The sequence below is a fragment of the Meleagris gallopavo genome, chromosome 11 (genome assembly GCF_000146605.3).
Source record: "Meleagris gallopavo isolate NT-WF06-2002-E0010 breed Aviagen turkey brand Nicholas breeding stock chromosome 11, Turkey_5.1, whole genome shotgun sequence".
Classification (NCBI taxonomy): domain Eukaryota; kingdom Metazoa; phylum Chordata; class Aves; order Galliformes; family Phasianidae; genus Meleagris; species Meleagris gallopavo.
The window spans coordinates 22,142,361-22,156,662 of NC_015021.2; the positions used below are offsets into that span (position 1 = coordinate 22,142,361).

Consider the following 14,302-nt stretch of genomic DNA (forward strand, 5'->3'; position numbering starts at 1 on the left):
GGGGGCTGCCCTCAGGGCTGAGGGACGCTGAGCGAAGCGTTTCCCGCCTTCCCCACACGGCAGACCCACACTGCTCTGAAACGCTGCGGATGCGCTGTTTCGGTCCTTAAGTCTTCCACAGGGATCCCAGTGGCTTCAGATTGGGATCTCTATGAAAGATCAACGCCGATTTGCACACGTTTCACAGATCAGAAAAATAATTTCCGATCAAATTTAACATAGCGCTACTGCATACCGTTCAGATTTTGTGCATGACCTCCCGTCACTCACAGTGAGCAGTGCCTGGAGGTTCCTGCCTGGTGCTCCATCCCATGCACTCTGTATGGATACAGCTGAGGGTGGATCTGCTATATGGTGGCATTTCATTCTCCCTCTGGAATTCTGGCAGAAATTGATGACAAAAGCTAACATTTGATACTTCTCACAAAGCATGCAGGTGCCCCTTCAATACTTACTGGGCAGCGTGCACATGTAATATGTTGGAATATAGATCTCTATATTGTTGTGCCTCCATATTCGTCTCCCAAACAACAGTCAGACTGCCCAGGGAGCATTGGGGTCACCATCCCTGAAGGTGTTCAGACCCATAAGGTGTGGCATTGAGGGATGTGCTCAGTGGGCATGGTGGGGATCTCAGATTCTGGGTCTTTTCCAGCCTTAATGATTCTATGGCACAGCTCCCTGGAGCAGCACGTGTGATAGAAGCAGTGCAGCCATAACCTCACAGCTACTGGGAGTTGAATAGTTGGTGCAGATCTTTCCAACTTGTGTGTAACTGAATATCTGCAAGATGGAGTAAGGAAAAGGGATTTTCTCCACCCAGCAGTGCCCACTAGCCTTTTAAAACAGGAAAGAAGAAATTGGCTCATGGAGAAATGAAATGCCTCATTATTTCCTCATGGTACTTGATGCTGTGCAGCACTCTGTAACCACTTTCTGCAGGTTATTTCCCCTTTTTCTTTGCATGCTCTGTAAAAACGAGGGGAGAAGCACAGCAGACATGGTCACTTCCTCCTTTCCTGTCCTTCCCTGTAAAAAATGAAAAGAATTTCCTGGAAGGAATGCACTATCTAATGCGAATATAAGAGTTATGGTTTTTTTGTTTGCTTTTAAGAAGGCGGTTTTCCTATTTATTAGTCCATTATTGGATCAAGCAAAAATAGAATAGCTTTACCACAGAATTTAATCATGAGAATTGTATTTAAAAGCTGATATTATCACCCCACTAAACATTTAAATGGTGCCAATAAGAAACAGGACTGGAAAAAGCCTCCAGTACGGTAACTGTTAGATGAGGATTTTTCAAGCTCAGGTAAAATGAGCCTTCAGTGGCTTCTTCCAGCAACCAGTAGTAGGCACATACCAAACACTGGCTGTAGTTCTCTGTTTTCTCATCAATTTTAGTTTAGTTTTTTAATTTAATTGAGTATCTTCCAGGAAACAGAAGCATGCATCTCATGGGATTGTTGACAGTTGCACTTTAAAATATATGTTTGAGAAGTGAAGCACTAGTGTGTGCCAGCTGAAGAGCCTGGAATTCCAGAGAGAAACTGTTAGACTCCCCAGAGCAGTCTCCCATGCTGCTGAGCAGCTAGGCAGGTGGATCAGCAGGGAAGCACAAAGGTAAAGCTTGTTAATCTCTTGTCTGAACTGCAACAGTTCCTAAAATTGGGGTACCAAATGCTATTTTATAGCTGGAGATCTCTCAACACAAGCTCGTTGTGACACAGAACAGTGCCACATCAGGACTATGGTACTGACATTAAAATAAGTTAATTAAAAGTTATCTACGAATTTTCAACAGTCAGGTACCCAAGTCAGAGTGGGAAGGTAAGATCAGTTGCAGGGTAGCTTTATTATCTAAGGCACAGAAAGCAGCCAACTTTGCTGGCTTTTCTCTCCACAGCAGCCAGGTAAAGCTGCCTGAGCTGGCTGGCAGGGATGGTGGCAGGGCTGAGAGGTGTAGACCCCCAGGCAAGCCCCCCCCAACACAGCTCACACTCCTCTCTGTATATACAAATATATTACTTATTTACTTTTCTTCTTGGATGTTATCTTTGACTACTTTCAGTCAGCCAGTGTTGTTTGATATCAAATATGCCTCAGCTCTTATTTAATTCACAGTGTGTGATGGTTTACAGGAATGCATTGTGGAGTAATAGTAGAAAATCATAGTGGAAATCAAAGCAGTTTCTTTCGTAGGACAAAGACCCTGACGTTGTAACCAGCAGTGTGCAGGCAGGCTGCTGTGCTGGGCTACTCGAGGAAGAGGTTCAGCTGGAAATCCCACCATTACCTTCAGTTACATCAGACAGCCAAGTTTCTCCAGCTCCAGCAGTCCAACTGTTTCACTATCTCTTATCTGTAGTACTGATGACAAGACAAGGAATAAGCCTAGGTTGCTGTGCTTCAAACACCAATACTTCATCAAATGAAGAATGCTAGAGATAGTAGCTGTAATAATGACATCACTTTACAATAATTAGAAACTTAGACTTAACTAAACTTAAACTAATAAGTTTAACTAACACAGTGAGCATGAGCAATTAGAACCTTCTTTCAGTGTCCCCAAATTATTGATTCTGTCATAAAACTGCAGTTCAGAAAGTTAGTTTTTACCAGTTTGCTACAGTAAGAGTAGAATGTAATGCAGTAACACGTAATAATCTGTCATTTTGACTTAACACTAAGTAGATCAGGACAACATTTTGGCTATGCAGAAAATGGGAGCAGGAGAGAATGGCAGAGAAAAGATTATAAAGGTCTGAACTCATCCTCTCTGTTCTTTCATTACACTCTTGGTATAATGTGGGCCCAACTCCAGACTTGGCTCTTTTTAAAGATTTCATGAAGGTAAAAATAAAAAGTGACTAAACCAACCTGTCATCAGCAGTACCTAACTGCATATGTACCAAAGACAGGAGCTGGGCTCATAGCCTTGCCCTGTCAACGAAACTTTGCTGACACGATGCTGTTGACGGCTTTATGAAGGTATGGTGGGAACACAAAAGAACACACTTAGATAAGTAAGACACACACACGTGCTTTGGATTCTAACCTTCAACACCATGCAAATGTCCAGATGCCCCTCCTGTTTCCCTGAAGTATACTGTGTTCCGAAAACAGACTACCAAACAGTGCTGCTGCTGAACTACAGTAATTTGACTTCAGTGTACACTGTGTAGCTTGCATTCTCCAGTAAAATGCATTTTCTACACACTGCATCACTCACCTCACAGAGGAAAACCTTGTTAATAACACTGTCCTACACCAGTAGTGTTTAAAAAAAAAAAGCTAGAGGTTTTCAAGGGAGAATGCCTCTTACCAAAACAATCTATGCAAAACGAACCAGCTTCCAGATACAGAAATAACGCAGCTTATGTATCAGAAAGCTTATCTAGGAAATCACAGTGCAGCATACAAAAAGACATACTTCACTGTTGACTGATTTCATCAAAGAAAGGCTTAAAAATGTAACAATCAGCTAAACACCACAAAATGGCATTTTACAAGCAAATAGTTGAATAAAGTTGTTTCCATACTGTTTGCCACTCAGACTGCTCACTGGTCAGAAAATAACAGATACAACAATGAAGTAAAGAGTACTTGGTATAAAGGCAGCCTTGCCTTCCCTCCACAGTGCTATAAGGCTTCACTGCAGGCTCAATCTTCCTCTCTTTCAGTTCATTCAAGGAGTTGGTATGAAGTATTACCTGCATTTTACTACTGATGACTACATAAACGGGGTAAGTTTACCATCCAACACATCTTAGAGCGTCTGTTAAACTCTAACACCTTCAAAACCGTATATTTAAGTGTTTTTGCAAATGGGCCTTTCACAATGTAAGGACTTACTTTAATGCTTTTACCTGTCCAGCATGGGGCACAGTTTGCTCTTAATAACACCTGAGTATCTCATCTATCAGCTCTTCTCCTCTGCAGGGGTCCAACTGCAGTTTCCTGCTTTGCTTGCTGTCTTAGTAAGTCACATCAGGCACCAAAGCTTCTGAGTCAGACTTTGCAGTGGTCCAAACTCAGTGTTATGCTGTGGTCCTCATCCAGCTGTAGCTCCTGCTGTGTCCACACGCCACAATGAGAGCAGATATATAGCTGTTATTTTTTTTTTTTTTTAAATTACAACCATCTCTACATTATTACAGCAGTCACTAGTAATTTTACCACAAGCATCTGTTCTTCTATTACACACAATATTCAAATTACTTTCAGAATTTAATATAAAGCATCAGATTATTTTTCTTTGAAGGCAGAAATATCATACAATGAAAGTCCCCTTATCAGTATTATTTCTTGAGAACTTGCAGACATTTCTAAAATGGCTCGGTACATTTCTGTTACATCTTGATTTAAAAGTTAAATCATTTTCATCTTGTGGCTTAAATTTCTTTAACTTTCTGGAGAAAAAAATAATGTTATGTATATCCTTTAAAGGCTTTTTTGATCTTTGTACAGCTTCATAGAAAGAATCCCATGTACTTTCTCCAAACGTATGCTTCACTTATCACTACAAAGAGCTTTTTAAGAATGCGCTGCTGGTAAATGAAGTGTTGATTAAAGGTAACAGTCTGTAATTCTACGTTTACAGGAAAATGCTGGGAGCTGCCTTGCTACAGTCTTGTACCTAAAGAGGTCTCCACCTGAAGTCAATATCAAGTGTGCAGACATTCAGGATAAGAAACAAATCCAAGAACAGGACAACAGATTTTACCAATATCTTCAGCATCGAACGAAACCAATAATTGCAAATGATATTCCAGGTACACTCCTCCAAATAATCAACTGCACTTCATTTTATATCAAAGAGTTTGCACGCTTAAGAACAAAAGCAAATGAACATGCAATTCAAAAAGCATAAATGCAAAGTAGCACCCTAAAACTATAGGGCTAACTAGCAGAACAACTCAGCTCACCAGAAATTTTGGGGAGAAAAAGCCAACCAAACATGTTTAGCAGCACAGTGGTAGTCAACACAATGTTGTGAACACGTTTTGGTTTTAAAAACAAGACTATGCAGTTTTACATTCAAGTAAATGCAAAGTATTCTGAAATAGCAGCAATTGCCTGGAGCCATAAACCTTCCACAACTGTGGACAGGAATTCACGAAGGACGGGTATCAGAATTCTTCCATCCTGGAAATGGAGCATCCAGGTACCTCCTTTCCTCCTGGTTAAGTAATGACCTCCACTACTGTGGATATTGGGTTTCTCACCTCATTGAGGAGAACCTGTGAGTAATATCTCTTGGTAATTTCACTTCCATCATGCTCGCATACTTCTGTGGTCACAGTAAATTTAGGATCAATTCATTCTCCTCCCTGTTCATGACCATAAAGCGCCTGAAGAAAGAGCCAGCTCCCAGGCATAGTGCTATGCCAGGCAGAAATGCTCTGTAGTTTATACTGTTTCTGATGACCAGCCAGAATTCATCATCTTTAAACGACTCCCTTTCAGACAGCCATGGAAATATTGCCCATGCCCATCTTCCATTGTGGGGCTTGGCTGTTGCTGGTGGCAGTTTCATCATGTTGAAGAAATCAACAGAGAACTTGGGTTACTTCTTGGCACAAGTCAAGGCTGTGAAGCAGCAGGTAAGCAAATTACACATCTGCCTTACAGGTGACAGCCTACAGAGTGGCAAAGAATAAAACAGCCGCCAACATCTCACACTCTCTGTAATGGCAGTGGTTCTTCCAGAAGTGGATCTGTTGGCTTCTGCAGGTTTAATCAGATTTGAACATACGATCCTGCTGTTCATCAGCCCCATACCACGTGCTCTTTGCCCCCCTACCCAAACTTCAGGTTAGCACCAGTCCAATATGCGTTCTGGTGAACATACCTTACACCTACAGCCTACAGAATAGGAGTTCCCAAACTTTCTCTTACTCATCCGTGTGTTCATTTTTCACTCCCAAGTTACACAGAATAGAATTTCTCTGAAGGAGAGTTTAATAGACAAGATTACCACATTTATTTGAGGATTAACTGAATGAATTATTACCTGTGTAAGCTTAGCTTCATGCCAGGGCACAGACATACACTGTAGTTACTGTCTTTGAAGTTTTATGCAGTAAGTGCTCCGAATTCCCCCTCTGTTTGTATGCAAAAACCTGTCTTATTCCAGCCAGGTATCACAGCCATCTTAAGCCCTGTTCATCTCACTGTTTATGCAAGTTAAGTGCATAAAGTAAATCAGGGTAGATTCTAAACTTCAGCAGTATAACTTGCGCTCTTATTTGTCTTCCTTTGATGCATGACCAGATAAGGAAGAACAATGCTGTTGAGTTAGAATTCATGATCTTGCTCCATGAAACTCCAACACAGGTAAGAAATCATATTCATGCAACACCTACCTCCATCAATAGAGAAATGGTATAAAGATCATAAAAGACAATTATTGTAAAATCTCTTCTCCAGAAAATATATCCCTGTTACATGCACCTCATTTGGATATTGGATCACCCACTGACATTGAAATACATCTGCACTTCAGTTAACCATTGGCTCGAAGATGGATCAGGACAGGACTACGGATCAGCTGCTGGAATGTTTCATGAAAAGGAAGGGAATTTCTAAAAGCGACTGTTAGCTTTATGCACACATTAAATGGGAAACCTTTGTGTAACAGGCCTGAAGTTGTGATCATTTTTCAATCCAAGCCTCATTACAGTAAATTTGAATCATCAATTCTTTCATCTATTTGTTCCAGAACGAACCTCTATAATTTCTCTAAATTAATGTTCTAGGGACCTACCTAAAAACTTTGCTACTATACTTACACAGATAAGTATACACAAGTTGATTATGTCATTTAATCATGTCATAATCAATAATGAACAAAATTAATATATCAGATAAAAATCTTGAGAAAAGTATTAATCTGTCACTAAGAATATTTGCTATTTTGTCTGAGATAGCTACCTGCTGATTTTTAAATAACCTCCAATAAAATAAATACCATTATACATAGTGGAAGCTGGATTTTCTTTCACGATGCTGCTGTTAGACCCCAACTTTCCATCTTCTCCTGGTACTTGACCTTTAAAAAGCTGTAGATGAGCAGCAAAATCTTTCCCCACAAAGCCCTGCAGAAGCCAGTAACCACCACCTGCACCATCCCAGTCTTGCTGATGTGCTATCAGAGGTCTGTAATCAGCTGTGAGGATCCAGGTATTTAACACGAAGGTTTATCTGGGGGCTATTTAGGCTGGGTGATCTGACATCCTCCCAGATTTAGGCATTTTACACAAGTTTATTAGAGTGATGTAATTTTACCAACTGCTCGTTTTTATGTCAGCACATAACAGACATTACAATAAATTCAGTGAAGCAGTATCTTACATATGTTTTGCGTTGCCAAGACATTTCTCATCATCAAAAGCACAAAGTCAGAGCTTTTAATGGCAACATTTCTTCAGTTAAAAAAGAAAAAAGGTGATGAAAATATTTTTTAGAATTAAAACAAGCACATGCTTGCACTCTGAGGCTCTATTTTAGCAATGCACTTCACTGCAAGTTTGGCTTCCTTGCTCCATTTCTGCCACAGCTCTCTGTATCCAGAACAGAAGTACTTCCAGATCAGTGTAAGGCAATGCAATCTTAAGGCAGTTAAGCAACTGCAGAACTGTAAATTCTGGACAAGTAGCAACCCTGCTGGAGTTCAAAGGCAAAATTTCCACCTACTTCTTTAGGGCCAAAACTTCAATCAACCAGAACCTGAAATGGTAGGTTTTTACTCAAGCAAAATTACTGGTTAGACCAATGCAGTCATGATCTGAGCTGAGGCTCAGACTGGTTCATAGTGAATTCTTCATGTTAAGAAAAACCAACATAGTGTACCTCTGTGTTGTAAGGGGCTGTATACAGACAAGAGAAGACAAATTGCTCTCTTTCATTTTTACAGAATCACAGAAACACCAAGGTTGGAAAAGACCTACAAGATCATCCAGTCCAACCACCCACCCATCACCAATAGTTCTCACTAAACCACATCCCTCAACACAATGTCCAAATGTTCCTTGAACACCTCCAGGGTCGGTGACTCCACCACCTCCCTGTGCAGCCCATTGCAGTGCCTGACCCTCTTTCAGACAAGTAGTATTTCCTAACATCCAGCCTAGATCTCCCCTGGCGCAGCTTGAAGCCATTCCCTCTAGTCCTATCACCAGTTACACGAGAGAAGAGGCCGACCCCCAGCTCACTGCAACCTCCCTTCAGGTAGTTATAGAGAGCAATGAAGTCACCCCTGAGCCTCCTCTTCTCCACACTGAACAATCCCAGCTCCTTCAGCCGCTCCTCATAAGTCCTGTGCTCCAGACCCTTCACAGCTTTGTTGCCCTTCTTTGAACCCACTCCAGGACCTCAATGTCTTTCCTGCAGTGAGGGACTCAAAACTGGACACAGTGCTCGAGGTGTGGCTTCTCCAGAGCTGAGTACAGGGGAACTTTTTGCTGCTAGGAAGAGCTCAACTAAGTCAAAATCACACACAAACAAAATCTAAGGCACTCCAAAATAAAGCTCTTGCTCATACTTCTTTCCTTCCTTGCATCCACTGTCCCCACCTATCCACTATTCCCCCATCCTGTAGATCTTTCTCCCTTGCATTTAAGTCCAGTAGAGCCCACTGTGCCTCAGCTGTCCCTACAGAGTGCCACTTGTGGTCTGATCATGTGTTAGCTTTATGGAGAACCAGCACACATCTGACAGAACCTATTAGCCAAGAATTCCCTTTGTGACTGGCCTCTAATAAGCTCAATGTAAAAGCATAATGTAAATATAACTAAAAATGTTAAGCACCCCATCTCGCTTTACGTTGCATTCACATCACACACACAAAACATCCTTGAATTCTGATGAACAAGCTATAATATTCCCTTATTTTTAAAACTCTCCAAATGTCAGAGTACCCGCAGGGCTTTTTCTTGGAACTACTTCCAGCTGAACATTTTCACAAGAACAAAAGCTACAGATGTGAGGGAATCACAAAAGATGTAGCCCAAAGCAACAACATGCTTCTACACAACACCGTACCTGCACCTCGTTACCATTTACATGCCCCTGACAAATCTCTGACACTGTTTCCATTCCAAGTTTAAAATAAGTCATTTCCACTGCATTTCTCTGAATGCTGAAGAAAAGAAGCCCAGCCACTGCAGTACTATCTGCATCTGGTAAACATCAACCACGATCCTGTGCCAGGAATGGAGTTGGTTTTGGACTGGAACTTCCTCCTCTGTTTACTGGAAATCTGCAAAAATGCTGCTAAACTGAATAAGTCAGGAAAAGAGAGTGTGCAACCAAAGCCCAGAGTAGATCTGGTAATAATCAAATGAAAATTGATGATTATATCTTCTCTTTCTCACCTAATTGTCACATCCTTGTTTGAGCTCTCCTGTACGAATAAGAAAGATCTACCCAGCTGATTCCCAAGCTAAATAGCAGCAGCAGCATGCTCTCCTGACTCCAGGGTTCTAAAAAAATAAAGGAATCCCTTCATTTTCTGAATAAATGCCAAGAAAGTAAGAACATATAATAAAATCTTACTGCTCCCAATTTTGAAAAGAATTAACTTCTAAGGCCTTTCCTGTCAACCCTTTTCAAATGCCTTGAACCACGAGTGATAAGCAGACTGCTGGGAAGTTAACTGCACTGGCAGATGACCTCGTCCATTTCATTATGGCTTTGTTGTTTCTGAAGAACGAGGGGGAAAACATTCATTCTGTGGACTGTATGCTGTCAGTGAACTGCAGGAACAAAAGGATCCGTGCTTGGAGCACTAGCATTAAAAACAACAGCACATAACAATTCATTTCCCATGCCTATCCAGAGCTTCTGTTCAATCTCCTAAATTAAAGCCTCCAAACTTTCAGAGAAACAGTAATTAGTCTACTTACAAAATAATTATTTATCAAGTAAAAAAATAAAATTATTTTAATACAGAAGAATTAAGACAAATTTCCGGACAAATTCTTATCAATGTTATAGCGTTTCTGTATTTTGTCAATGAGCAGCATTTACATCTGAACAATTCAGCTGTCATCTCCCAGTGACTGCTGACAATACCACGAAGGAAGGATATTAGGATGGAATTGTAAGTCTGAGTCCCACTGCAGCCTGCACAACTTCTAGCCAGGCTCAACTGCTTCTATGTCTGAGCAACCGAGCTCTTCCAGAAGACTGTGAAAACTGTTCCATGTACTCCAGAGGAAAAGTCAGCTTTTAGCTTTGCCCTTTTTTGCAGGAAGTCGTCCTGTTGCTTCGAGGTATTTGTTAATTATTTCTTCTTGAGTACTGGGCAAACATGGTTGATACTTACTGTATTCCATTGTATATTCACCTTTTCCCTGAAGAGTTGGAGAAAGAATAGTCAGAGTTAGGATGCTAAGCAAGAAACCTTCCTTAGCTGTAGGCCATACTCCAATCTGTGACCTAATGTGCACAAATAACTTACAGTGAAGCACACAAACACTGTACTGAGGCGTGTAGATAGAGACCCAAAGATAAACAGTATCTGAACGTTATTTAAGACAAGATTGTAAGGTTGTCTGCAGTAATAATGTGAATGCTCAGAGAATACAGGTATTTGTGTATCACTATAGCTAGAGTAGAAAATTTTAATTAACACACAAAGAAAATTTTAATTAACACACAAAGAAAATTTTAATTAACACACAAAGAAAACAATCTCAACTGATTCAAATATGTGTTCAGTGAGCATCTAACTCTAAGGGTGTATGTTGTTAGGAAAGGAACTTATTAACGTGAGCACTGCTGTCTAAAGTCTCACCTACTTGCAGAAATCAGTAACTTAAGGAGCATGCCTACACTTTTCCAGACTCTGAATGTAAGACCTCTACTGATTCTCTATCACTCTGTAGTATTTGCAACCCTGAATTTCTTCCCTCTCCAAAGGATGCAAGAATTTTTGCCCACATGAGGCTAGCGATAGCTACGTTAATTAAACACCAGTTAAAGTAACGATAATTAAAGTTATTTTCCTATTATCATTAATAGTATTGTGATTTTTATCACTTTTACTGATGCATACACTATGGTAACAGTGATGCAAATTAGCATATTCGATTTACGTAAGTACATTTAGCAAAAAGCACCAAGAATACTTACCTCCGTGCAAGACCGCAGCTCAGTGGCATATCCAAACATATCATTCAGTGGCACCTAAAAATCAAAGCACATCATTCTTATAAGATATTTTTTCACCTACTATTGGATATCACTCAAATAATCTCAATTATGATATAAAGAGTTGAAAGATGCTCCATAACTCTGTGCATCAGTATTAGTGCACAGATTTCACTCCAAGGCAACACAGCCAGTCTCAACAAAACCGTGTTCCTTCCTCTGCCACCATACGGTCCTAGGTAATAAATTGGCTTCTCCAAAGCAGAACAGATTTATAACAGGTAACAGCCTTACTAATATTGCACAACGCACTTCCACAGATGGAAAATTCCTGCTCGTCCACTGAATAACTCTGCTAACATTTAAAACTGCAGCCAACCAGGCAAACAGCAACAGAGTCAAAAGAGAAGAGAGAGGTACCAGGGAGCAGCACACACCTCCGCATAGAGAGTGAAGTAACCTTCAGTGCCATCTTGCCCCGTGATGACTCCATGACGGCGATTAATGCCTGCTATCACTGCTCCTTGGAACTCTGTGGGTGCCATCACCTCCACCGCCATAATGGGCTCAAGCAGACGCACAGCAGCACTTTCCATAGCTGGAGGAAAGAAATTAATTAAATGTACTCTTATATATGTCTACCTAAACCATGGACATTAAACGATTCTTAACTTGGCCTTGCAAGAAGCCTCCCAAAGCTGCCTCAGTGATGAGGCCAGGAGTGACAACTTATACAACAACATTTCCCACGACAACAAAAGTGAGCAGAAACATGAAGTTGTGTTTTGCAAGACTGCATAAATTAACCTCCAGCTACATTCACACGCAGCTACAAAAAGAAAGGAACAAGCCTGGTTTCACTCAAGATACCCATTTGCATAGCAAAGAACTGTTTACAGTTAATGCTGAATGCTACTTAAACAAATGAGGAAAACACTACTGACTATTTGGAGTTCCAACTCCCCCCCCACCCTTTATTCCAGAGATGGCAATGCTGGCAGGCACACAGTTTGGCAAAATGGTTGTTCTGTTTTGTTGTTACCTCTAAAAAGATGAAGTTGTCGGTTTCTCTTTACTCTTATCTAGGAAAAAGGATTTCCTTCTGACAACCCTAAGATGAATCTGCCTTCTAGCATACGTTATTTGCTATGGAACCAGCCAAAATTCAAACGCGTGTATAGATACACCAGGTAACCTAAAGAAATGAGGATGTTACATTCTGCTCCACCAATGAGGAAGCCAGTAGGACCACACATTCAGACTACTCAGGTTTATACCTTGCTTTAGGGCTCCTTCTCCTGCTCTGATGAAAGAGAACTCGTTGGAGTCCACCATGTGATGTGCACCATCTTCTAAGACGAATCGGACTCCAGAAATCTTGTGCCCTGACACTGGACCTTTTTCACATGCATCTCGGAATCCCTGTCAAACACCACCTCAAAATCAGCACGTTGCAGATTGAAATTAAGCTTTAAAAAAAAACAAAAAAACACCCAAACACCAAAATCCAACCAGAACTACCAAAAAATCCCTTTCACGATTTCTAGCAGCAATCCCACAACAAGCCAATGGACTTTCCTGCTTGTTAAGAAGATGGAAAAAACAGAATGGAGTGGGGAAAACTTCTTACTCCAAAAGTTTGAAAACTTTTTACTGTCATTCTTTGGTACCTTAATTTAGTACTATCTTAAAAGAAAAATCATGCAACAAACCAGAAGGCAAGAAAAAGGAATGTACTCAGGATTTTCTTTGTTAAGGGACTGTATAACCAAAAACTGAATGAATGCTTTAACTATTTGATTGAAGAGTAAGCCTTTTCTCAGAGCACTTCTTCTCAGACCATCTGTTTTTTCCAAGACTCAGGAAAAATCAAATTTGATTAAGGAATGCAAAGATCATGCTAAGATGGATACACAAACAAGTGAGAAATCATACAGTTACACAGAGGAAGCAAACATAAGTGGTAAAACAGACAATTAGGTAACTCATACATCAAACGAAGTTGCAGTTTTCTATGTATCTGGTCTCAGAGAAATCACAAAAAAATATGTAATCATCAGGGATGAGAATTACATCGCTAGAATTAAAAGCAGAAAATGAAAATCAAAAAGCAAGCTCATCAGAAGGAGGTTTGTTTCAGTGTCCAAAAGGAAAGCCTGCCTTTTTTTTTGTTTTTTAACTGAGGCACTGCTATGGAAACAGAGCAAGCACACGCTACCAAAGAAAACAAACAGCAGGTTCTAAATTAAGTGGAAAAGCTAGGAATGTAAGATATTAAGCAAAAGCATGGAAATTTGATTCAGCTTCCTCTGAAGTAATGGGAAAAATCTCCTTGCCTGGGGCAAGACAGAAGTAAATGGTAACAGAATAACAAGAAAAAAAACAAGAATCAGTATTTCTTGTATCACACACAAATTGCTTTGTACCTTTTCAACAGCGGGCACAAATTGCTTTGGAATATTTGTGCCAATGGTTCTGTCTTCAAATTCAATTTTTGTGTAGTCCTCAGGATCCAGGGGCTCGAGGACTCCTATAACTTTGCCATACTGCCCTGCTCCACCAGTCTGCTTCTTGTGCGTGTATTCAAAACTAAGAACAAACAGACAAAACCCCACACGATGTTATTCATCACACCAACTATACTCTATTCGTGGCTTTAAAAGGAAGAAGCTCCCATTCTGCGTTTTATTTCACTCGGCTTACTGTTGTACAAATGACTGAAACAACAGCTGAGAGCATTCAGATGTTCAAGGAATAACACAAATGTCTACGCTGCAAGCTGGAGCCTAAAGACAGCAATCATTTGGTCTCAGGACCAACATACTCCTGCATATGGTAAGCAACACTAGAACCATAGAACAGTTTGTGTTGGAAGGGACCCTTAACGGCCACCAGACCCACTCCATGCAATGCACAGGGACACCCAGAGCCCCATCAGTGCAATCCTGACTGCCTGCAGGCTTGCTCGCTTGTGCAAGATCTGACATTATTTCCACACATGCCAACAGTTCCCTCCCACAGAGCACTCTGGTGCAGCTCATTCCCTCGGGAACAGGAGGAGGAGAGGAGGAGGGCCGCAGCTCCGCTCCTCCCCAACCCAACCCCAGCAGGCGGGAGCTGCCGGCCCGCCTCCCGCTGCCAGCAC

General features: G+C 40.9%; 2 protein-coding genes across 3 annotated transcripts in view; one reads left to right on the forward strand and one right to left on the reverse strand.

Annotated features, from left to right (window-relative positions):
* The window catches only part of LOC100543418 (ovocalyxin-32), a 7,334-nt gene extending 350 nt beyond the window's left edge, over positions 1–6,984 (forward strand). The window contains exons 2-6 of the mRNA XM_010717088.3: positions 3,602–3,746; positions 4,604–4,775; positions 5,470–5,606; positions 6,277–6,339; positions 6,433–6,984. Coding sequence (XP_010715390.1) covers positions 3,602–3,746; positions 4,604–4,775; positions 5,470–5,606; positions 6,277–6,339; positions 6,433–6,591 — 676 coding nt within the window. The 3' untranslated portion in view covers positions 6,592–6,984. The remainder of the gene's footprint in view (positions 1–3,601; positions 3,747–4,603; positions 4,776–5,469; positions 5,607–6,276; positions 6,340–6,432) is intronic.
* Positions 6,985–9,899: 2,915 nt separating this feature from the next.
* The window catches only part of GFM1 (G elongation factor mitochondrial 1), a 19,613-nt gene continuing 15,210 nt past the window's right edge, over positions 9,900–14,302 (reverse strand). The window contains exons 13-17 of one of the 2 annotated variants that reach the window (XM_031555018.1): positions 13,584–13,746; positions 12,435–12,579; positions 11,595–11,755; positions 11,140–11,193; positions 9,900–10,358 (exon numbers count right to left, since the gene is read on the reverse strand). In XM_031555018.1, the coding sequence (XP_031410878.1) occupies positions 10,227–10,358; positions 11,140–11,193; positions 11,595–11,755; positions 12,435–12,579; positions 13,584–13,746 (655 nt within the window). In that variant the 3' untranslated portion in view covers positions 9,900–10,226. The remainder of the gene's footprint in view (positions 10,359–11,139; positions 11,194–11,594; positions 11,756–12,434; positions 12,580–13,583; positions 13,747–14,302) is intronic. The other variant, XM_031555019.1, reaches the window with a different exon arrangement.